Source organism: Triturus cristatus, chromosome 10 (assembly GCF_964204655.1).
Source record: "Triturus cristatus chromosome 10, aTriCri1.1, whole genome shotgun sequence".
In the NCBI taxonomy this organism is placed as follows: Eukaryota; Metazoa; Chordata; class Amphibia; order Caudata; family Salamandridae; genus Triturus; species Triturus cristatus.
The window spans coordinates 1,032,851,503-1,032,878,393 of NC_140593.1; the positions used below are offsets into that span (position 1 = coordinate 1,032,851,503).

General features: G+C 41.7%; 1 protein-coding gene across 1 annotated transcript in view; it reads right to left on the reverse strand.

Annotated features, from left to right (window-relative positions):
• Positions 1-26,891, reverse strand: part of UMOD (uromodulin) — a 256,077-nt gene that overhangs the window by 166,314 nt on the left and 62,872 nt on the right. Inside the window, exons 4-6 of the mRNA XM_085629081.1 lie at positions 16,382-16,537; positions 14,898-15,136; positions 14,681-14,803 (exon numbers count right to left, since the gene is read on the reverse strand). Of these exons, the coding sequence (XP_085485207.1) occupies positions 14,681-14,803; positions 14,898-15,136; positions 16,382-16,537 (518 nt within the window). The remainder of the gene's footprint in view (positions 1-14,680; positions 14,804-14,897; positions 15,137-16,381; positions 16,538-26,891) is intronic.

A 26,891-nucleotide genomic window follows, 5' to 3' on the forward strand; every position in this document is an offset into this window, starting at 1 on the left:
TGTACATGCTACAAGTACATGTATGTTCCCTCCAGTTCCAGCTATGAAGACGCAAATACATGTGCGTCCAACGTTAACATGTCCTCTTTCATATCTGCCATGAATGGGCCGGATATTCCATTCCTAAGTATGATTGGCCACCGACTTTATATGGCACACTTTTCACGTTTTACAGTTCAGGCGAGTAGGCCCTGAATGCTGCCATCGAGCTTTTTCTTGCTTCTGCCTCTGAATGCTCCAGCCTGGACCTGCATCTGTATCCATGAACTTTGTCTTACTCCCTGCGCGGCTAACGGTGCCTGACGCGGCCTGTTGCCTGCCAAAAACTGTATTCAGCCTTCAAGTTATCTGCTCCGTTCCTCAAGAAATGCATTCCTGTCTAAATAGCTTAGGTAAACATCCCTCTAGCTGCAGACCAAAGGGCCCGGCCTTACTGTCTCCGTGCAAGTAATTCATGACTCTCGTTACCATGGTAGGCCCATGCCCCCCTCGCATCTCATGTAGACACTTAGACGCTTGTACACGCACTAACAGTCAGTATAGAATAGGATTTGTCCCCGAAGTCCTTTCCTTCTAGATAATATAGTTCCTTAAAACACAAGATATTAGATATGATTTAGGACTAGGTTGTCCTGACACCCCAGACTTCTGTCTCCACATGTAGGGCTAAATGTCAAGTTCCCTTCACCCTCTAGTTACACGTCAATCACACGTCATGCGGCTGCGCGCGCATCTCTGCCATGTATTTTCTGCTGACTTTGCAGGATTCTCTTATGGATCCACCCATTTGTGTCACCATCATAATGACGTTTCTAGTATACGCCTATTATTACGCCTATTTTCATTACGTATGTGTATTCTTATCTGTATTATCAGCTGTTACGCCTCCTGCATCTGTCTTAACGTAATGCTTTTCATATATATATCATTACTTGACAATAATCTATTGCTGATCCCTTCCTGAACCTTCGTGGTGACGGAACTAGATTGCCTGGTTCGAACCATCATTCCTTTGTAAGGAATAAATACCCTATTATACCCTCGAATACCACGGATTCTGCCTCTTATTTTTACTGAGTTATTCATATTGTATTTTACCGCATAAAAATAGTACAGGTAATTTAAATATTTACCACATAATTGGCGCCCGAATAGGGACACTTTCTCATCTCACGCGCCGGAGGTGCGTTGCAGGCCCGGTCTCCTGCCACAGCTGGACGGACAAAAACGCGTACCCGCAGGATTTCCTGTATCTCCCTCCGGCCAAGCGGGGGTGACTGAGGCTGCGATCAACACCCAGACGAGGCGGTGAGAAGTGCGAAGTATCCCGACCAGAGCCTAGCTGAGAGAGCAAGATCCGAGGTATACAGAGGCCCACCAGGTTCCGAAGTTCCGAGTCGAGTCGAGTCCAGTCCGGTCCAGTTCAGTTCAGTTCCGAGGCCTTCCGTTCCGTGCTACCCGGTGAGTACCGTTGCTGGGGAGGCATTTAGACGTGCACATTAATTTGTGCCGGTCATGACGGGTTTGGGTACACAGACCTGGTCTGCACTGTTTTAGCAGTGTATCTGTACTGTTTAGCAGTACATACAGTATATTTAGTATTATGCAGTTAACTAGTTTTATTCTAATTATTATTGTTCATTCTAAAATGTTTTGATATGTTTTAAATGTCGTGGTATGAGTGATTGTCCGATTTTCATTGTTGTGTTTAGTGTAATTATTGTGTTCAAGAACCGAGTAAGAATTAAGTAACAAAGTTCAAGATGCCGTTATTTTCAAAATTAAGACAGATAAAAACTAGGAAAGGGATACTCGAGGAAGCTGTTCCTATCCCACCTAGGGACACTCCAGGGTACTTTATGTACCATAAACATGGCCTAGATGCCGTATTATATCTTGATCTATGGGTGGACTACACCAAGGATTTAGCAGAGAGTCAGAGATGGCCCGCTGCCGGAACATGGGATGCAGATTGCATCATGAGAATAGAAGAAGTATTATGGAAAAAGAAAGCCAGACAGTCACAGAAAGATGCCATTGAACTATGGCGTAAAGAATCACATAGGCGCACAGAGAAAGCGCTCAGAAAGGAAGAGAAAGGTAGGGAAGATTCAGAAAAAGCCCGAGAAAACATATTAATTGACGAAGGTACCCGAGTAAAATCAGAACAAGTAGACAGACAACGAAACACTCTTATGAATGGTATGTATCCTCTTCTGGCCGAGGGTTTGCCTAAAGCCACTAAGGAGGTACAAAAAGATCTGCCACCTCCGTTACTCCCGATTAAAGTACATCCCAAGACCGCAAAAGATATTTTCCTCTCTTCCTATTTAGACGATGTAGCTCCCGAATATGTTAATGTTCCCCCACACACACCACCTGTCGATGGTGCTCAACCCCAAGATCATCCGCCCTCAACTCCGCAACAACAAACTCCTCCTCACATTCCAACAGTTTCATCTGTTTCTACCACTCTTCCTACATCTACCGTCTCTACCTTACATTCAACGAATCCTTTCGCGCCAAGCACCTCAGAAGGTGCAACAGGAGGTGCGACAGCGATTTTTTCCACGCCACCGCAAGGAAATAAATTGTCCTTTAGAGATTTAGCATATCAACATACACCTCAAACAGTAAGATCCGGTATGTTTAAGGAACATCTTGTGGATTGTAGATATGATCCAGTGCCCGGTAAAAATGACAGAATGTTGCTGTCATCACTACGTATACGACGAGCGTCCACATATTTAATGACACTACCAGGAATGGTTGCTCATCTGGACAATATATATCACTTTGTCCAATCAGGGCAAGGCCCTGAAAGTATTGACAAAGCCATGGAATACCAGAAAGTAGATATACAGAAACTGCTGTTAAGTTTCCTCATAAACTGCTTGATCAGAAACAGAGATAGGCCTGAGGTAGATCAGGATGAAATGCAAGTGCTTACCAGATGGGGTCAGAATATATCAGAAGGGAAACATGATAAACAGAAGTGTATAGTAGCTATGTGCAGAAAGATTAGAAAAGAAATAGAACGAATACATGAAAACAGATTAGAGGCAGACAAAACTGAATCAGAGGGAGAGGAGGAGGAAGAATCAGAAATGCCCACGGGACAATTAGAAACGATAGCTTATGTAGGTAGGGGAAGATCTTGTAACAATACCAGACACTTCAATGATCCAATGCGTCCGATACGTCCAGAATGTAGCAGACATTTTCAAGCCCCTATGTTAAATGCAAGGTCCCCTGAACACCTATTCCAGGCTGCTGATAAATTACTCCGAGACCGAAGGGGGTATCATATGCTCGATTCTATGGATGAACAAGAATTAGCCAGGTCAGCCGTACAATGGGCTGACAGTTCTGAAAAATATAGTGATGATGCGCTAGCACACACGTTTCTGAATCTTACCCCAGACGAACAGCGTTTAGCTGGTATATACATGATACAACACCTCCTTATATTGTATAGAAGCCAACACTCCGATCCTGGTCCCCTACCTGATATACTGATAGAATTACTCACGAATAAATGGAGAGGTTCAGGTACTGATTTAATTAAAGAAATTCTAGAATATCGACATCAGTACATTGTCTTCGTATGCCCAGAACATGTTTCAGTTCCCACCGTGGAAAGAAAAACGTATCACATAGATAGACAGAACCCCTTACGCGAAGTACACCCAGTCAGAAATGATGACAATACCTTTAGACGCGTGTTTGTGTACACGCCCATAACCAAAATAGAACTATTGGAAATGAAAAAATTAGTGCCCTGCCATGACAAAGATCCAGCAGGTTTCCACCGTGAACTAAAGGACATGTTACTCATGGGTGATTACACCTATCCTGACATTATGAAAATATTGAAAGTATTATTGCCTACCGGTATTTATGAGAAACTCAAGGAAAAAGAATGGGAGGTGGGAGACCAAAAGATTGATTGGACCGCATTAGAAAATGAAGAAAATAACCGAACTGCAGGCGTAGGGCTTGGGGACAAAACAAAAGCATTGCCAGGTCTATTGGTACAAGTATTGCCACGTTTATTAACTACGAAAAAGGAAGATTGGGGAGCAATCTCAGCCTGTAAACAGAAACCCGAGGAAGACACCAGTGATTTTTATTCCCGATTTGAAAAATGTTTTGGTATTAATAGCGGCCTGAAAGCAAATAGTGAGTCATATCCACACCTTTTTGTAACAAAACTAGTCGAGAATTCACTGCCGCAGGTTAAAAACAGAGTATTGAAAGTTGAGAGCACTTGGCAAGCTAACACTCCTTCACAAATGTTGCAAATGTTACAGTATCACCAGAATAGAATTAGAGAAGAACAAGAACACGAAACAAGACGTATGAAAGACACGAAAATGAAAATGCTTGTCGCTCAGTCAGTTCCAGCTGACGGTCATAAAAAGGGTACGGCCAGTAATTCAGCGGTTCCCGTTAAAGGGACATGCAACTATTGTAAACAGCCAGGTCATTATATAAACGATTGTGCAGTTCTAAAACATAATATCTCCACGGGTAAAACTAAGGAGAGACCACGTCCGCCTAGACAGGATCAGATCCAACAACAAGTACCTCAGAATATACAGCCTATGCAAGCTGCACAACAGACCGTACCACAACAACAACAACAGCCACAGCCTATTGCTGCAACACAGAACACGACACAGCAGATGTACCAGTATGCACAAAATGACTATCCAGAGTATCAGCGCTACACATGAAATAGCCTAGAGAGGGAAGTTGGCTTACCCCTTATTGAGGTCCCTGTAGATCAAGAGGGTCCTTATGTACAGAGTCAAGTATTAGGGAAAGACAGAAAGTTTCTACTCGATACAGGGGCAAGCAGAACAACTATAAGTCATGATGAAGTTCCAGGGGCACCCCTCTCAGGCTCACACAATATTTCCCTTGGTTTTTCAGGAAAGCCCACTATTAACGAAGTATCGCAACCACTTGCATTTAAAGTCGGTCCATTGACACGGACTACAGATCTATTGCTTACGAAATCATGCCCCGAAAACTTGTTAGGTATTAAAACATTGAAAGCTCTAGGAGCTATAATATGCTGTTCTCCGGACGGAGTACGACTATTTTTGCGTGACTTTAAAGGACACTACGTGTCTAGAGACATGGATCACCGGTTACAGAATTTACCTGCACATTAATGGGCGCAAGGCCCCACTGATGTAGGTTGTATGCACATTACACCATATCGAGTCACACTCAAAACAGGAGTGGTACTACCACGAATGCGACAATACAAGTTACCGCCAGATGCTGTAGTGGCTTTACTGCAAATCATTGACGAGCTCATTGCACAAGGAGTGGTTGTAGAAACCGACTCCAATGTATGTAATTCTCCGGTTATTCCGATTCTTAAACGTACTGATCCAAAAGCACCCCCAGTATATCGATTAGTCATTGATCTGCGAGAATTAAACAAATGCATTGTACCGCAATACCCCGTGGTCCCAGATATCTCTTCATTACTGACAGCTATTGATTCAGAAGCAACGTTCTTTACTGTAATTGACCTCAAGAACGCCTTCTTCAGCGTCCCAATCGATCCGGAAAGCCAATATTTGTTCGGATTCAGTTTAAATGGACGAAGTTTTAAATTCGCACGCGCACCTCAAGGATTTACAGAAAGTCCTAGCATCTACAGCCAAGCACTGAAAAAACAACTCGACAGTATCCACATGCCTGCTAACACTGCACTGCTTCAGTATGTCGATGATCTGCTGATCATCGCCCGAAGCGAACGCGAATGTGAAAAAGCATCACTGACGGTTTTACATTTCTTAGCCGACAAGGGGCACAAGGTGTCCCCTTCAAAGCTGCAATTTTGTGCCCAGCAAGTTGTGTACCTAGGGCACTTGCTGTCCAAATGGGGGAGACAGCTCACACCTGATCGTATCCAGTTAATTGTAAACATGCCACCACCCAAGACACAAAAGGAGGTACGGGCCTTCATAGGCCTCACTTCGTACTGCAGGCAGTGGATCCCCCAATATGCATTTTTAGCTAAACCACTCATTCAGTTGACAACACAGGAGGCAGCGACATCGACTGTCCTCCCTTGGACTCCAGAACATACACAAGCTTTTGAAGACTTAAAGAAAGCTTTATGCCAAGCACCGGTTTTAGCGACACCATGTTACAGTAAGCCTTTTACACTCTTTGTTACAGAACGTGAAGGTACTGCTTTGTCAGTACTCACTCAGGAACAAGTAGGATCACACAAGCCATGTGCTTACTTTTCTAGCACATTAGATCCCGTAGCTCAGGCTCTTCCTGCGTGTCTGAAATCAGTTGCAGCAACAGCTCTAGCGATTAGAAAAAGTGATTCCATAGTATTAGGACATCAATTGACAGTACAGGTACCACACGCAGTAGAGGTTCTCTTGAACCGGACACAGACACAACACTTGACTATAGCACGACTGACTGGTTACGAATTGACATTGTTTCAGCCACACATAGAAATCAGACGTTGTAGTACATTAAATCCTGCCACACTTTTGCCATTAAGTGGAACAGACCCACTGACACATGATTGTATTGAAGTCATTACTATTACGACGAAACCTAGACAAGATTTGACAGATGTCCCATTACCAGATCCAGACCTGACACTTTATGTAGATGGTTCATGTATGAGAACAAGTACAGGAAAGTTAGTGGCCGCCTATGCAGTCACGACAGACACCGAAGTCATTGAAACAAATCGTATCGACACATTATCAGCTCAAGCAGCAGAGCTTATCGCTCTGACACAAGCCTGTATTCAAGCCAAAAATAAGAAAGTCAACATATACACAGATTCACGTTATGCATTCGGAGTCGTCCATGACTTCGGCGTGCTTTGGCGAGAGAGAGGTTATTTAACTTCTCACGGTGCCCACATCCAGCACGGTCCCCTTATTCAAGTTCTGTTAGATGCAATACATCTGCCTACTGCAATATCGATTATGAAATGCAAGGCCCATACGAAAGTAACTGACATTATTTCTCAGGGTAACGACCTAGCTGACAGAACAGCTAAACAGACTGCTCAGAATCAGACTCATACAACTGACACGACAAAGACAATAGTTCCGACGCCGACACACTGCATGACAGTTAAGGATCCCGCCCTTGATGTAATTGACATACAGACACATGCTACACCAGAGGAAATAAAGAAATGGGCTGAACTAGGAGGGATCCAGACAGATCAGGGATGGGTGACGAAGGGAAAATCTATATGGTTTCTCCCCGACTCAATGGTTCAAGTTATCAGTAACACAATACATAGTCCAGCACATCTAGGAGAAAAAGCCATGTTAGACAGTATTCAACACATTTGGTTCAACAAACACTTACGAGCTGCAGCCAAACAGAAAGTCCGAACCTGTATGATTTGTTGTCAGTTCAACCCAGGTAAAGGCGTACCTGTAGAGCAGGGTGGATTTCAACCTCCCGATCACCCTTTTGAAGTCCTCCAGATGGATTATATCCAGATGGAACGATGTCGAGGATTCAAATATGTCCTCGTAGTTGTATGCGCTCTTTCCCGTTGGACAGAGGCGTATCCCGTCTCAGATTACACTGCCCCGACTACTGCCAAACAATTAGTTCGTGAATTCTTCCCACGGTATGGTTTGCCCCGTATCGTGTACTCAGATAATGGCCAGCCGTTCTCATCCGAGTTAATGAAGCACATTTCACTCTTGTTAGGCTATCAATGGAAATTCCACTGTGTCCGACATCCCGAGGCAGCAGGTCTCGTGGAACGTCATAATCAGACCCTGAAAATACGGCTTGCAAAAATCTGTAGAGAGAAAGGTGTCGACTGGATAGTAGCCTTACCGGTTGCACTATTTTACATGAGAATGGTAGCACATTCTCGCACAGGGCTATCCCCGTACGAGGTGGTCTTCGGTAGGCCACCAAATATGTGGGGGACGCCTATACCTCGTAAAATAACTGATGTTGATTGTAATATGCTGACAGATTATCTGGCTTCCTTGATGTCTGCACTACAATCTTGTCGTTCACAGGTAGCTGCAGCTTTTCCCGATAACACTGAGGTGAAGCCTCATGAAGTGGTTCCTGGAGACCTAGTGCTTGTAAGAAATTTCGACAGGAGGAGTCCGTTGGAGCCTCGCTGGCAACAACCGAAACTCGTTTTACTGACCACGAGGACAGCCGTGAAGATTGAGGGTCGCAAAGGGTGGTTGCACTCGAGCCATATCAAGAAATTTCATGGACTACCATCGGATTTAAATGTCCAGCCCTGCATTCCCTCACCGACTGACTCAAAACTTCCCTTGGTTGAAAAGACAGAAAAAGAGAACTATAAACTGAAACTAAGGTCTAGCAAGTCAGACAATTCGATTGTTTAAGTCCTCTCCAAGGTGAATCGGTTGAATTTGTCTCTGACATGTATTCTCTAGACCGAAATAGAGAGAAAAATAGACAGAAACAGCTCAAGAAACATGCGTACTGTAAATCACTTCGTAGTCACTGTATAGTGACATTATTAATTATGTTTTTTCTAAATCTTATTATTATTACTGCAAGTATACTGTTACACATGTATTATCCTATTTTCAAGCGTGCTTACAATGTTACAGCCGAACATTCTTTTAGTGAACTACCTCCACATGAGTTGTCCTATAGATTTGCGCTGCGCAACAACACATTCATTAGTATGTTACACCATTCCCACCAGACCAGCAATGCTACAAATTGTTGGATATTTGGCCGACTCCCTCCCTATCAGAAGTACAAAGGAGTTCTGCCTCTCTTTCCATATCCGTTCACACACAATGGTTCCTGTGGAGCATGGTTTAGTTTGATTAACTCTTTAGATACAAACACTGTAGTTTACCAGAGCAACTGGGTATGGGGAAACCTGAACTTAGTTTTGCTTAAAGCCTGTTATCCTAACAAGGAGGGACTTCCCAAAAGAACAGGAACTGACCTAGAAAATGAAGTATATGGATTAGGTAATTTTACACTTAACCTCATGATTCTAAATGTTGAATCTGAAGCTACACTAGTCTTGCCTGCTATATCCGTATTACCAGTCAAAGGTGAATTCTGTGTAAGAAAGAATGGTTCAGTACACCTGGGTCATAGTAAATGTACTACTGTGATCGAATTCAGTGATAAAGGCAAGTCTACATTTAGAGCTTCCCGTCATTCCTACTTCATCTGTGGTCACACCGCATATATACGCCTACCCCTAGATTGGGATGGTACCTGTTACATTGCATTCCTTCTGCCACCTGTTTTCCTAGCCCCTCCTGATTATCATAGAAATACCAATCTAGTACACCATAGACCCCAAAGAGATATCCCGATTGTTGACTACACCGAAACAGCATGGGAACAATATACAGACTTCAATAAAGGTCTCTTTCCTTACATAGGTGTTGTCTCAAATAGTAAACTGATACGCAGATTAACTAGAACCCTTGAAGCAGTAGTGAATGAAACTACCTCTGCCCTAGGCAACTTAACAGAGGAGCAGTCTGCGATGCGGATTGTTGTTCTTCAAAATCGTCTTGTCCTTGACGTCATCCTAGCAGATAGGGGCGGAGCTTGTAGGGTCATCGGATCAAGTTGCTGTGTTTTCATCCCAGAAAACGCGCCATCCGTATATAAAGCCATAACTCGTCTTCACAAGATTGCAAACCAGATACATCAGAATGCAGGCACCTGGACATGGTCCGGTTGGTTCTGGAGCGTGTTGTCAGCCTGGGGATGGAAAGTCCTATCCTTCCTAGGTATTGGCCTTCTCATAGTATTCAGTTGCTGCCTATGTCTACAATGTGGACCAGTGATTTGTGGCCTGTGTGCCACATCGTGTATTTCACGTTCAAGTTTTCATTCAAGATCCCGGAAGAAGAAAGAAGAACAAATGATGTTACATGAACAGATTGATGGATTCCTGAAGATCGATATTTCATGAGGGTCCGTAGGGGACAAGGAGGGAATGAGGAAATATGAATTTTATGATCAAATATGTCCCCTATCTTAGACCCCAACGGCTCCATGTACATGCTACAAGTACATGTATGTTCCCTCCAGTTCCAGCTATGAAGACGCAAATACATGTGCGTCCAACGTTAACATGTCCTCTTTCATATCTGCCATGAATGGGCCGGATATTCCATTCCTAAGTATGATTGGCCACCGACTTTATATGGCACACTTTTCACGTTTTACAGTTCAGGCGAGTAGGCCCTGAATGCTGCCATCGAGCTTTTTCTTGCTTCTGCCTCTGAATGCTCCAGCCTGGACCTGCATCTGTATCCATGAACTTTGTCTTACTCCCTGCGCGGCTAACGGTGCCTGACGCGGCCTGTTGCCTGCCAAAAACTGTATTCAGCCTTCAAGTTATCTGCTCCGTTCCTCAAGAAATGCATTCCTGTCTAAATAGCTTAGGTAAACATCCCTCTAGCTGCAGACCAAAGGGCCCGGCCTTACTGTCTCCGTGCAAGTAATTCATGACTCTCGTTACCATGGTAGGCCCATGCCCCCCTCGCATCTCATGTAGACACTTAGACGCTTGTACACGCACTAACAGTCAGTATAGAATAGGATTTGTCCCCGAAGACCTTTCCTTCTAGATAATATAGTTCCTTAAAACACAAGATATTAGATATGATTTAGGACTAGGTTGTCCTGACACCCCAGACTTCTGTCTCCACATGTAGGGCTAAATGTCAAGTTCCCTTCACCCTCTAGTTACACGTCATGCGGCTGCGCGCGCATCTCTGCCATGTATTTTCTGCTGACTTTGCAGGATTCTCTTATGGATCCACCCATTTGTGTCACCATCATAATGACGTTTCTAGTATACGCCTATTATTACGCCTATTTTCATTACGTATGTGTATTCTTATCTGTATTATCAGCTGTTACGCCTCCTGCATCTGTCTTAACGTAATGCTTTTCATATATATATCATTACTTGTCAATAATCTATTGCTGATCCCTTCCTGAACCTTCGTGGTGACGGAACTAGATTGCCTGGTTCGAACCATCATTCCTTTGTAAGGAATAAATACCCTATTATACCCTCGAATACCACGGATTCTGCCTCTTATTTTTACTGAGTTATTCATATTGTATTTTACCGCATAAAAATAGTACAGGTAATTTAAATATTTACCACAGCTCTACAATTCGCTTCCAAGGACACTACAGATAGTTCCACTAATGATATTCTAGACAAGGTATACAATAAAAAACTCATAGAGGAAATAGTGCAGATGTCTGTGATAGTCCACACAGGCATTGGTAATTGCTGATTTGAGTAATACATTTAAAATACTTGAATTACCTTTTCAATTTACCCACATGGTTTGAAATATATCACGTCCCCACACAACCAGTGCTTAATTTGAGCATGTGGTTTCCTGTGCGGTGCACTTAGTTGGTTTCTGGTGCTCGACACCGGCGCTTAATTGTCAATACAACACTTAGGACAGTCTGCCACAAGGTGGCATTGCTCATCACATTGAGAGACGAGCAGAGCAACGGTTGTTTATTAATACAACACTAATTAAAAATTACAAGTACCTGCCTCCACAGTCTTTCCTTTAGCTTTGGGGACCTCGAATAATCTGAACTGTAGCACTTGCTGGAGAGAGATGGCTAGTAGTTGTTTTGGCTGCGATGACAGGAGCGATGAGTGGTGCAAGGTGCAGATGCCTCCTGGCCAGAGCCCTGGCACTTATTATTTTATAAATAAAGCACTGCACAAAACACCTCCTCTTGGTGTATTAACTATTTAACTATTTATAAAAATGCTATCCCTGTCCCCTTACAGCAGACCTTTAACAAAACAAGATCCCAGTGCAAGGCACAACTGTGCTTGTCATTAAGAAAAAAGGCTGGTGTTGTAGGAGAGCCTTTTGGGGAGGGGGTCCACTTCCTTAGCGCTCACCTACCACAATCACTCATATGCAATCACCCATTCACATATTTCACCACTCATTCAATATTCTAGCTATATTTTGTCCCTCCATTGCCCCTCAGCAGAGTCCTGGTTATATTTCTGAAGTTGCACACATTCTCTTCCTAGGATTGCCATCTAACTGGTTTTATAAGGGCATACGCTGTATTTAGAGTCCTGGCCGGTACAACAAATAGAAAAATCAGATTGGTATTTTTTCCCCTTATTAGTTCATACTTTAAACAGCTAATGTTAAATGATAGATGAATGAATGATAGAAAGCCCATATTAAAGAAGGATGATTTCTTATAAAGTTCTATTTCAGCACCATTTTGGGGGCTTTGCAGAGTGTTAAATTGTGATCAGATGGCTATATCTGTCTGTTGGAATTAAAGGCAGCAACCTTACCTCTGCCCCAATAATTTCTGTGCAGCCTCTTCCCCTCTCAGACAAGCAGTGCTCTATGGAAGATGTTTCCTGTGAGGGGCAGTGGGGGGGTATCTGCTCTTGTACGGGGCATGGCAGGTTCAGAGTGAAAGAGAAACAAAAGTTATTTTGTTTCTCTTCTCTTCTGAGTCAGCCTGTGTCAGTTCAGAGCAGCTCAAAGCTGGCTGCAAACTGCATCTGCTTTGCAAGAGACACGCACCCTGGACCAACACGCTGAGGGGGTCCACCCTTCATATATAGAAGAGCGGGGACCCGCTTCACTATGGGGACTGCGTGGATGTCCGTTACGCCACTGCGAGGCAGCCAAAAATGCACAAGGAGAGAGCACAAATGCGCCATATCTTGATAAATATGAAGCATTCCTGCCCTCTCCTTTTCACGCAGCACAGCAAGGTGTCTGCTGTATTGCGATGCCGGAAAAAATTATAAACATGGCCCTTACTTTATACCAGATCCTGCTCTGTGGCAGCCAATTTTGTGGCATTATCAATTAGCGGCTGTTGTGCAAAAATTGGCGATTTTAAGAATGTGAGTGAAAATTTGAGTTGAAGAACGAAATTCATACATCATTTTAAGCTGATATTTTTAGGTTATATTGGTGAACCAAAATGAGATTGTAGGTTGATATTAAGAAGCGCATAGTGCTTTCAAGAGCATTTTACATATTTGATAGAGTACTTTCTGCAAATGTTTCCTGTTTTTATTTTATAGCCAATTCGTGATGGGTTTGGTAGCACTGGATGGACTGTGAAGCCATAACACGTCATGTGGTGTTCACTTGTAAGCCTTACAAGGTTTCCAAGCATATGAAGCTACATCTAGGCATAAGCAGTCATACTTGGGCATATGCCATCTGACCTTTTAAGGTGGTGCATGTGCTTTAGAAAAGAAAGGGCATGGGAAGCTGAAATTCTTAATTGGATTTCTTTACTACTGCATGTGAAGGCGTTGCCCCATGGGGTGTGAGGCTCAACTCATGACCTTTCATGGTTTAATGGGTACGCTGGTTGTGATGCACACAGATAAACAAATTTGACCCGTTCATGTAAATGTATTCAAACTCAGCGTGCAGTGCTGAAGCAGGCCCTGCCCAAGCCCGTGAATTAACAAAAGTTCAAAACAATAACCAATGCTTTATGATGCACCATTGGATCACAAATCATTGCTAAAATGTGTGTACACGAGAGCCTTAGGGCACCGCTGTGCGTGCTGTATCTAGGACACTGTGGTGATCTAGTTTTCTCTCAAGACATTTCATTGTTTAACCATCTCATAGTATAAAACAAACTGGTTTTAAGTTGGCAGTAACTGAACTTCGATATTTCAGTTCCTTTTATTAATTTTCACTTATCATTTTTTCAAACACCAACTTTGTCACTTCCTGTGATGTCATCAGAGACAAAGGTCTCTTAACAACAAGAACCATGATTTAGTATTGGGAAGGGGCGTGTTTATGGCACGCCTACCAAATACCGAATCGCACCGGTATGTATGAATGTTTTGTGAACGTGAAGCCGGTCACAAAACATTCACATTTTACCACCAACTTCAAGTTGGTGATAACCCATTCTCAAATGGGAAGGGGTTCCCAGGAGACCTCTTCCTTTTTGGGAATGGTGGCGATTTTTTTTTTCGAGAGCAGGACCACTGTGTGCTCCTAAAAAATTCAAAGAAAACTTTGCATTTTTCTCTTTTAAAAATAAATCATGGACATGGTGGTCTGCTGACCCCAGCAGGCCACCATCCCTGTTATTATAGCATTCCTAGGGAGTTGCAAATTGCGACCTACCTCATTAATATTCTTAAGGTCGTCGATTTGCGACTCCCTAGAAATCGCTAAATGAAACTCTTTGAGTGTCATACATTAGGAATAGTGATTGCCTAATTGTGATTCGCAGGAAATCGTAATTTGGTAATCGCTATTCCTAATGTTTATATATGTCACCCCAAATCTTGTATCATTGGTACCCAAGGCCAACTGATGTCACGTGTTGTGATGACATTGTGGAAGAGCCTAAAGAGCATGTAATAACACTTCTGCCACCCCTGGAATTTCATGATTCAATATCCACGGATGAATCTTTTATGTTAGAAGACATCCATTCAGACAGTTTTATAGGAAGACAAATGATCAGAATACAATATTCAAATTTAGACTTTTTAGCTAATATTTTCTTCTCCCTTTCATGTTGTTCAGATGTATTGCATAGATACCTGAGTCTCTTACCTCTGTATTAAAATCATTAAACATTGAGAACATACCTTTCCCAAGTCTGCAAGGGTCACTTGAAAAACGTGGCCAAAACTTCTTGATGAAATGTTTCTGTATATCAGGAACTGGGGATCATTCAGCCCTGCGCAAAGACCTGTGATCAAAAAGGAGACCTAGACCCAGAGGATAACAGAAGCAAATCATTGAGTTGATATTGTTAGGTTGAATTCAGAAATGCTGTAATATTTATATTGAAATCACCCATACCTGGCTTTTTTTAGAATTTATCAAAGAGTATATGTCATTTAATAATACAGAGTCACTGTAGTCCTTCGCAGAAGCATCTGTCAGAACCAGGATGAATGAAGAGGGGGGTGAAGTCTCTAGTGCTAGCTTTAATCCACTCAATGCTAGTTCTGGACAATCACCTCCCCCGTTGGCTGTCAGGTTTTTGAAAAACAAGGAAAACTGTGTCTTTGAATCAGTGGCATAACTAGGCCCGACCCCTACGAGACAAAAAATATGAATCATGAAGTTGTCCATATCCTGGCTGTCAAGCACAGATGTAGAAAAGATAGAATAATGTTAGATTTTCTACATAATCACTGACTACTTAAACAATTTCCATTTAGATACATTTTGTGAAAATTTATCTGAAGTTATTATCTCAAAACATGAAATGGGTGTGGTGTCCATGGGCGTACATTGAACACAATAGATCAACATAATAAGGTTTTCGATTAGTGGGCTTGTAGAACCTTTCAAACAAGGGTTGTCCAAAACATGCCCAAGCGGGCCAATCGATGCCAAATTTTCAGGATATCTACCTAAGATGTATTACCATAGATTGAAACTCAGTACGACTCATTGTCTTAATCAGTAAATTATTGAAGACGTGATTGCATATTCACATGCAAGATTTTGTTTCAGATGACATATTTAGAGTATTATTTTTCAGTCTTATGAGGTATAAAATGTTAATTTTTCACTGTGATTTAGTACACTCTGGGGCATATTTACAAGGGGATATCGCCACCAGAACATCACGTTTAGGGGCGTTCTGGTGGGGATCTTCCCTTCTCCTTATTTACAAAACGGCGTGGCTTAAAGCCGCCTCATAAATAAGGCCCCTTTTCATGCTTCACTTAGCGTGAAAGGGGTGTACAATGGGTGCTGCAGCGGGCATTCCACCGCAACACCCATTGCTTTTTGACGCTGCCCCATATTTACATGGCTGGGGCAGCGCCAAAAACTAAGACCAGGATATTCCTGGTCTTAGACTGACGATACGAGGAGAAATTATTAATTTCGCCTCGTATTGTCCTTTTTCTATGTGTGCTGCTTCTGCAGCACACATAGAAACAGCAAATAGCCTGTAAAGATGTTTTATGTGCAGGAAGGTGCCCCTTCATGCACATAAAAAATCGCCCCTGCAGCGCAGGCTGCCTTGCAACTTGGAACAATGTTACTTGCGCTGGCACTAGGCAGCTTTTTTAAGCTCCAGCGAGGGGAAACGTAGGGGTTCACCGTATTGTTGTAAATATGGGACATTCTTGCATTTAAAAAATGCCGGAGCACAGCTCCATCAATTTTGGCATAACACCGCACTCTGACATTTTATTGTAAATATCCCCCTATATTTCTTACAACTATCCATATGTATGACATCTGCACACTATTCTCCTGATTACTGTGGAAACTTGTATTATTCTTGTGAAAAATCCCATTGATCAGCAATGAAGGGTAAATACCTGGGTCGTTGAATTCCACCATGGTGTACCTTCTTACACCGCAGGGAAATCGTGCTAGAACTCGGTCTAGCAGCCAATCATTTGCTAATTTGAGTTGCTGGAGGTCGTCAGCCATGGAGCCTGTTGTATCAACCAAGTATGTCAGAGAGGACGCCTCTGTGGAGTGAAACAAAACCTGTTTAAAACCATAGTTACCTTTCAGGGAAAACTGTTCTTATTCCTCTTTTGTTTAAAAAAAACATAGCTCATCCTTTTCATTTTTGTAAATTTTTTATCACACAGAGGTGTTGCATTTATAGGCTGCCATGTTTTTGCATGTTGCATTTCACAACTATGGCAAATGTTATTGAATGCATATGGAGGGTAGAAAATATGGCCTTTTCTGGGTAGCAGCAGTATTTTCTTTCCTGAACATATTAAGCAAATAGATTGTCTTGATACGGGGTAGGGGCAAGGCAACCCTCTGTGAGAGATCATGGTCATCGGCATAAGTGAATTCCACATTTAAGGGCAAAATCTCAAAAACCTCTTTGTAAGTGTGACTTACTGATGCAAAAAGTAGCAGAACTAACATCAATGTGGTTCGCAAATATCCATAAATATCTCGAACATGCATGCAGTGTTGTGATGTCTGAAGTTGTGATGTCTATAATGAGCTAGAAACTGCATTAACTGAACTTAGAGGAGCACAATCTCAACTTCACTGCGATGGGCATGTTAGAGGCAGGCAAAGTTGTTAGTATGTCTCAAGGCAGTAAAACCAATTGATATTGTATGACCGATGCTGTGAGGTAGTGGAGCAACATGCATTGTGCAGCCTAGTCTTTCAGAATGTGCACCACTTATGTACTGACAGCACACAAGTTGTATATGCTGTCTGGGCACAACAAAGTCCAAGTGTTTTGGTGGCAGGAGAGTGGTGTAGCAACCTGTCACTATCCCAAGGGAGCAATTGGTGTTCATATTCCCATGTTCTATGGAACGCTAACAGGTCTGCTTGCACTTCATGTTGTCAGGGACATGCAGACACCCAGTCAGTGCATAAGGATAGAGTACCGCTTTTCTACAGAAGCTACGACAGTCACATGATTCAGCCTTCACAGGTAGTATCTGCCATGGAATTGACGCACTTATCATGCCCCTAACTCCCTGTAGACTAACGGCAATAAGTGACGGAGTAGCACCAATCCAGGATTGGACAGACTTAGTCCTCACACTGGCACTATTCCTTTCATCACAGCAAAAGACATCCCACTCAAAGTGCTGTGGAGAAGGACGCAACAAAGTGTGTGTCATGCCCCAAGCTAAGCACAGCTCCAGCCTGTAGCAGCTATGCCTGATCGGGTCAAGTTGACTCATTGGCTTCTACAAGAGCCAAGTCAGTGCCTGTGATGGAGCGCAAAAGTTAAATAACGATTACCTCTATCAACTCTCACCATTAAAAGTGATTCATGAGAATTAATCCTTAATGAAGACATGTAAAATGGTTGAGATAAAAACATGAGATTTCATACTGAATCGCAAAAGCATGCAGAAGTGTTTGAAAACATGGAAATGGGAAAATGTAAACACAGAGAGAAACAGATATTATTTCCCTATGCATGTAATTATGTGGTTTGAGAAACTAAATTTATTTAAGAAAGAAAAAGTGATGACAATAACTTTTAAAACATGTCAAAATGAAACAATGTCTACATAATAAAGCACCTGAAATTATTAAAATGCTTAATTTAACAATGACTGATAGTATGGAAACTTCCAGCTTATTCTAGTATTGTGTGATAAAAACGTGTACTTTAGAATGGAATGTAAATATTTTGGTTTGAAAATGATAAACATGCAAAAGATTTTTTAAGTAATGCCTAATATTGACATGTAACCTTTAAAAGAAGAATATAGATTGAATTATTTAAGAAAACTTGAAATGCAATTATTAATATGTGATTTATAATAATCATAACGTGGCAATGATTCAGCGAATTTCATGTAGGCCTCAGACGCTTCTTTCCTTGCTCAAAAGGCAGAATCTAGCTGAAGTAGTAATTTTCAAACGGTGTAAAACGTTTTTATGAAGTTTCTTTCCTGTGCTCTAGGACAATGGATTTACTTTTGATTCAGCAACACTTTTGACAGAAATGTATCGATAAAATTACAAACGCCGAGAGAGAGTGTCTGGGAACGGACAGGCTGTGAGCAAGGTGAAGTTTCTTAGTTCTGAGAAAAGGATGGAAATAATAATATAAATGAATTTGCAAAAGGATTACTTAATGCTCCTGGGTTCTTCAGTGAGGTATTGATCACACCATAAGCAGCCCACTGTGGAAAACCAATGGAAACCATGAGATATGATGGAGAGGATACATTGTGGGCGTAAACCATGACATTTTAGAAGTATAATTCCATTGTGGAGGAGGAGTCGGGCTGGATGTCATTTTTGATTTCCGTGCCTGGCATGCTGTCAGACTGAACTTTGATTTCTCTCTAATGCTAAACCATTTGACTGACTCGAACCTGCACTTTGCTGGCTGGCTAAGTGAGCAGGAAACAACCGTTTGGCTTAAGAGTTAACTGATCCCTTTCTGTGGCATGCTGTGCTTCAGTTCTGCATACTTTGTTTGTATAATCTAAATGCTGAAAACTCGATTCTTCCATGTTTTCTCTCCCATCCTTTTTCTAGGCAACTAGCAAATGTTTTCTCTTACTGAATCTGTATGACATTGTGTGACAACATTTAATAATTGATTGTTCTTAAATCCGATTAAGAAATGCGTTGACATGTCTGATCATTCAAATTGAGGCATTAGATAAATGATTTTCATGAGCAAACTTGATCATATTTTAGTCATTCTTGGAGTAAACTGTTTTTGTCTTAAGGCTTTGTAGAAATTAGTGTCAACTATGAAATGGTGATAAAAGTGGTATGAATTTGGCATTTCTTTTATTCCAGGTCCTCATAAGAATTGCTTAAAGTTCTCTAAGTATCCAAGTCCCTGTTAGCTCACAAAAAGATCCATTGGAGGACCAATGCCTGTTGACTAGAAAGGTATGCTTCTTTTAAGAATATGTTAGTTATGTAATGGGCCCAGTGGTAATATTGAAGGCTGAAGTGAGATTACATTTTTTGCCCAGATTTCCGCTGCATCACCTGCATCAGCATCAACTGTGCAAGGTTGAACATATAGGTAACGAACTCAATGCTACCTCAAACGTCCCTCCCCCTTCTCCTGTGACCCATCCCACCTCTCGTCCCCTTCAAGCAACACCCAAAAACAAGGTTCACTGGTCCAACTTCGAACTTTATGGTGACCATTCCATCTCGATAATTCTATCCTCCTTAAAACCAAACACCCACTTCAATGACCCTCTCCCCGCCAACTGCTTGGCAGTGATCTCCCCACTCATCGTTCCCATCTGGACTACAATTATCAACAATTCCCTTCTTCAAGGGTCCATACCTGACTCCCTGAAAACCGGGCAAGTCATCCCCATCCTAACAAAACCACTCTGAATCCGGAAATTCCAGACAGCTTCAGACCAATTTCGAATATTCCTCTTCTTGTGAAACTGCTGGATAAATGTGTGCAGCTGCAACTAAGCCAACACATTGCTAATTTCAATTTACTGGATGATTTCCAATCTGGGTTCAGGCCTGGGCATAGCACTGAAACTACTATTCTTTACATCGTAGACGATGCTCTCCTAGCCCTTGACCAAGGCAAAACCTGTCTCTTGATCCTTCTGGATCTCTCCTCGGCATTCGACACAGTCAACCACGAGAAACTGCTTGAACACCTCGAATACAGGATGGGTCTAGGAGGCACCGTCATCAAATGTTTTTTTCCTCCAGAACCGCACCCAGAGATTCTTAGTCAACAACAACCTATCTGCTCCTTCCTCGATCTCATCGGTGTCCCTCAAGGCTCTACTCTGTCCCCCACCCTCTTCAATCTCTACCTTGAACCATTAGCTGAAATTCTTCACACGGCCAACATCCCCTTCCACATGTACGCCGATGAGACTCAGATATACATCAAAATCTCTTCTCTTGAGGAGATTACCTATCTGAATGATGCCCTGAAACTGATTGTTCAATGGCTCGCCAACAACCAGCTCAAACTGAATGCCCAATCCTTCTCATCTCCCCCCCAAAAAAATCCAATGACATCCTGGTATGGATTCATTCAATCACAGCACTCAACTGCACACCGACCATAGTGGATTCTGCCAAATCTCTTGGGATAACCTTGGACAGCAACCTGAATATGCGTGAACACATCAACTCGGTGGCCAAAATTGCCAGGTTCCATTTGTGCAACTTGAGAAAAGTAAAACCCATCCTTGAAACTGCTGACATAAAATCCGCAGTTCAGGCGTTAGTCATCTCCAGAATTGAATACGGCTGCTCTACCCTATCTGGCCTACCAAAGACCTCAACGGCCCCTCTAAAAGTTTGCCTCAACGCAGCAGCCAGACTCTTACCTGGTTCAAAAGAATATGACCACATTTCACCACATCTGAAGGCCTTGAACTGGCTTGCTCTTGAAGGCAGAATTCAGCTCAAGCTGGCCTGTATCACTCACAAAGCCTTGTACACGAACTCCCCGGCATATCTCGCCCAGAAAATTGTGATATTTGGGCGATCCAGAAACTCCTGGTCCGCAAGAGACCGTGTGCTCCAACCACCACGCTACCACAATAAAAAAACAATAAAACAATAAAAGAACGAGCGTTCTCTGGGGCTGAACCAAGAATCTGGAACTTGCTACCTACCTCCATCAGAAGAATACCTTCTCTGTCGCTCTTCAAACAGGAAGCAAAAACCTTCCTAATGAGCAAATTCATCCAATAACTCTCCTTTGCGTATGCCGCCTTTTTCTTGGCTTTGTTTCTGTGCATAATCTCCCGTATTGCTTGTCCCTCTCCGTGCAACAATTCTCACTCCTCCTAATGTTCTGCCGGTTCTCTTTGCCCTTTAATATCATTTGTATACATTTGCTGGTTTCCTCTTTTTATCAATGACATGTCGCTCGCTGATTTTGGTACTGTAATGTTTATTGTACATAACTCTGGCTTTGTCCTACTGTAGTCAATTCCCTAACCCCCTTCCTTGTTTTTTGCCTTTGCTTTTCCTGTAAGTAACGTGTTTATCCCTGTAAAGCGGTCTGATACCCTAACGGGTCATGTTTGCGCTAAATAAAACCTCAAATAAATAAATAAAATAGTGTAAAAGATGCAGCACTATGGCAAACATGTTAAAGTCAGGAAAACACTATAAAACCAATGATATCTGCCTGACTTTATATGACCACTACTGTTAGCATGTGCTATTATCCTTCCATGCATAGTCTGGTCTATGTGAATGTGTGCTGTTTGTCTAGCAGCCCCACAAATGTTATAAAAGGAGCCATGCAAAACAAAGTCCACATGTATTCACAGAGATAGCCCAAGGGAAGAAACAATACCCTACCCCCTCCAGGCATGAGACATTTTTGGGTCGGGTTAGAAATAATGTGGTCAGACACAGTGCAGAAGCCAAGGTGGTGTGAGAGCATGGAGCACTCCTGTGCTAAAGAATCCACCTTGGTTGCGTGAGTTGCCTTACCTGTCAATGTCAGTGGCTGCTATGGCAACGCGCGGCTTCCCTACAACCAGGGAAGAAGCTGGAAGAGCCCCAATTAAGCACTGGGTACTCAATGTGCAGTATCAATGGCAGCAAAGTCTACATTAACAGTTATGTAAATTAGGAGCTTCAAATACAGGTGGCAAGCACGGGTTAGCCACATTATCTGCAAACAGACATGCATTCAAGAACAGTGCATATCCACACAGTGCATACTTTCACACCAGTACTTGCACACATATGCACAAAGCTGCATGTCAACAGATGCCATTTCTTAAGAAACTCACTTTAGTATCATGACAGCCCTTAATGGGGAAGGAGATGACTCCATGCCAGGGGACATAATATTTTCAGGCCTGCGCTTTCTATTCACATTACATTCATTAGTAATGTTGTTGAGGTCTCAGCCTGCAAGGTTAATGTAAAGCGGATGAAGACATCCACCAACTATTCACTCACTAATGTATCCATCCCTTCAACCACATGCTCAGGTATTTAGCCATTCATCCATCCATGCATGAACTCAGTAACTCTCTCATTCATTCATGTACTTACTCCTCCATCCAACCAATGACTCATTCTCACATTCACATTGTCATCCATTCACACAACCACGAATACAAACATCAATGAAGGGGCAGAGAACTATTACAAAGTGCTCATTAACTCAAATAGATTACAGCGTATTCTCATGAAGCAAAACATGTGTACCCCTAGCTCTGAAAACATTCATCCTTTAATTGCAAAATTCAGAGAACAATCTGCTGAGATATTCTGGTAATGCTCTGACAATTAGCCACGGCTAAACTGCTGTACTGAAGATTAAACTACCCAAGCACCCAACCTTCCGATGAAAGGATGTGGGCGCTGGAAGAAGAAAGTCACACCATAATAACTGAGAGGTTAGAAAGTAATAACCATAACCTGTGTATGGGCAACTAAAATAAAGCACTGGAAATAAATTTGATTCAAGTGATCGAAGCTTGCAAATTGAAACTGTACAACACTCAAAAAAAGTACTTTTTACGGAACAATCTAAGCAAAATCAAATACATCCAAATACAGTGCACAACTGAATAAGCAAGCAAGAAAGAGACGGAAGCACAGTCTCGGAGGCAATATTTACCACGAAATTTAAATAAGCCAGCTAATAAAACACTATACAAAATAATATGTAACGCTCCTTCCAAAATCTAGTACTTTATTAATATTCGATTCTCTCCATTATCAAGAAAATGGATATGGAATGTAATCGATAGAGTTAGATGGAAGCTTCTTATCTCAAGGATAGCTGTAGGTGGTTTTGCATTAGTTGTCCATTAATAGGCTTTTTTTATTTCAAATTACAAATACTATTAATTCTGCACTTTAACATTTCGAAATCTTAAAAACAGCATTACAATAAAAATGTTGCACACTTTAAGTCTATCCTTGCTATTAAAACTTAGAACAAAGTCAGCTAAAGCAAGTAACCATTGATTTAAATTGAGCTGGTTTTTCTTTTTATCAGTGTCCACGTGGAGGTTACCTCAAATTTACCTACATTTAGGTACGGATTCTGATCTTGTTAGGAAAGCCCTCCAAACGACTCGGTTCCCGAGAGCTTTCCGAACAAATCGTGCCTGTGTACCAAATGCGTTTATAGCCTCCCGGTAAACGACCAAAATATAGAATTCACAATATAGACAGGACAGAATATCGAATTACCAAAATATAGATAGGACAGAATATCGAATTTGGGGTATGAAATATCGATTTCCATAATATCGAATTTAAAATATAGATTTCCATAATATTGAAAAAATGTTAGTGTTATGTATGGTAGTATATGTGTTAAAATTATGTATTATTTTTGTAATGTATGTTTCATTTTTTTAAAGTAATGAATGTTATGTAATTTAATTTTTGAGTAATTTAATTCCATAGCGGGTTGTGAGTTTATAGGGGAATAGGGTGGGAAGTAATTTAATTATAGTAAATTAAATATTAATTGTTATTTATATGTATTGATAATTCATTGATTGATAATTAATTATTAATTGGTAATTAATGTTTATTAATTGGTAATTAATTTCTATTAATTGGTAATTAATTGTTATTAATTGATTAATTGATAATTATGTTAATTGTATTTTTTATTATTAGGAGCGGGTTGTGGGTTTATAGGGGAATTGGGTGGGAAGTAATTTAATTGTAATAAAGTAAATATTAATTTGTATTTATATGTATTGATCATTAATTGATAATCAATTATTAATTGGTAATTAATTTTTATTAATTGGTAATTATTTTTTTTCAATGGTAATTAATTGGTAATTATGTTTAATTAATTTTTTATTGGTATTGATAATTAATGTAATCTTATTTTAATATTAAATCATTACTTTCCCTACTGTTGCACTCTCAGGAGTGGGAATAGTAATTTTTACCCTCCCGCTATCCAACGCTTTCCCTACTGTTGCACTCTCTGGAGTGGGAATAGTAATTTTTACCCTCCCGCTATCCAACGCTTTCCCTACTGTTGCACTCACTGGAGTGGGAATAGTAATTTTTACCCTCCCGCTATCCAACGCTTTCCCTACTGTTGCACTCTTTGGAGTGGGGATAGTAATTTTTACCCCTACGCTATCCAACGTTTTCCCTACTGTTGCTCTCACTGGAGTGGGAATAGTAATTTTTACGTTCTCACTATCCAACAAAATCTATTTTTTTTAGTATGTTGTATTTAATTGTTTTTAATATTTAATTACTTTTATATTATTTTTAATACATTTAAAAAATTGGATATTTTGGTTAACTATATTTTAACATTCTATATTTTGGAATCGATATTTTAGTACTTTCCTGTTTGTAGATAGGGATTCTATATTCTGTACTTCGGTATTTTGGAGTCGATATTTTGGACATTCTATATTATGTCCCTTCGATACTTAGTCACTGAATCTAGGCTCCCATCGCAAAAAGGGGTGGGTGGGAAAAGCGTGCACCCTGTGGCCGTCACCACATGGTGCCCGCCACACTGTGCATGCATAGAAAGGGGGAACCCATGGGTACCCCCCTGCGACTGATTCAGAGGGCCTCGGGTGACGGGGGCCTCCTACGGCCCCCCATAGTCCGATTCCCACAGCCGTTTTGGCTCATTAAAACCAAGTGGGTACAGCTGTCAGAATCGTGCATAGTACTCGTTCGTTCGGAAAGCCTGGCCCATTGAGCTGAATGAATTGGCTCTGAATGAGACGGATTGACTGATTTGGGTTCGGAACCGATTCGGTCGGCACGGATCGCATCGTACTTGGTCATTCGGAACGGGGGACGATTTGGTTGGAAACATACGCTCCGAATCAGATTTGCTTCTTCTGAATCCTGTTTGGAGCCCATCCGAACGACATTGGAATCGACCCCATAGGGTCTCCAGAAAGAACCACAGACAGGTTTTTTAGCTGTCACTCACTTCTGCTGCGTTTCAACAGGTTTAACCCTGTATTCACAGTGCTTGACTTTCTCTTGATAATCGCCCTTTTTGCTATGGGTTTTTAAAACATGTCTCATAGGATCTACTGCAATTCCTGGTTGGCCTCATCTTAGGACCCCTATCTTCCTTCCTGAGTGATGTTCCCAGCCTCCTTTGTTCTGTTGTCTCTTCTGATCCATGCCTCTTGCTCCGGCCTATTTGTAGTCCAGTTAAACTTCCTCACCACCTTTTCAGGCGATGTAATGGGATCAATCGCTTTTCCCCTCTGGGGCTGTAGGACTAGTTAATTCAAAGGATGATCAACAGTTTAAGCCCCTGGGGTGTCTCCTTCTTCAAAGCTTTGCAGACTAAATTTCTGCATTCACTCCTGGCGCAGGTGTAAGTGTGAGCAGTAATACTGTTTTCTGACCGTAGAGCTGCTGTCTTCAACGTTTATATGCCGAGCCCCATCCCAGTGTAAAAAATGGTGCCGGTTCCCCAAGTAGCCCAACCAGCTAAAGCGTGCACATTGAACACTGTCAGCATAAGGTGCATGCATGTGACCTACTTGTCAAAAGTTTGAATCCTTGCAATACAAAATCAAACTTAACGTCTTAAAATATTAATTCAATGAACGCCATTGAGTCTGATATTAAAATTCTTAAATGTGCAAAAGAAATGTGTTTTGTCTGCTGTGAAAAGTGCCAAATTTAGTTTAGTTTACTTTCACACCATTGAATTTTTGTGAAAAGCAGGTACTTATCCGTGCCTCAGACAATTTGCAGAAATGATATAACTAAGGGTCATATGTACAAAAAATAGGAGTTACGATTTCCTACAGGTGACCAGATTTTGATAAGTGAAAACCAGGAAAGGCCAGACATAAAAGTAGGACTTAAGCCTGTAGCCTTACTTTTATGCTTGGCCTGTTCCGATTGTGCTTAGCCTTGTAAATGTTTACACACACACATATACACCCACACACAAAGATGGTAAATGTTCCTGTGTGTAAATATATATATATATATGCCGCACATTTACAAGCTACGTATACATAACATTAGCTACGCCACGGCCTCTACTCTGAGCCTCCCTTCCTTCGATCCCCACTCTGTCTCCTCATCTGACGCAGCATTCATGCAGCCTACCTCCTACGCTGTATGAAAGGAACAAACAATTCGCTGAACAAGAGCGTACCTTTTAATTCTTCTTTCAGGATGACTTGACCTTTCGCCCAAAAACGTTTCTCCCAAAGACCAGACATATGTTTAAAATTAAGGAAAGCGTTCGGACAGTCCTTTGAAAACCGGGTCTGTCCAGGGAAATATGGGGCGCCTGGTCACTCTTTCCGTGGAACCACTGCTTGCTCTTAAAAAATATTTGTTTCAACATTCATAAAGGGACAGGGGTCCCCTGGGGATTCCCCCTCAATTTCGAAT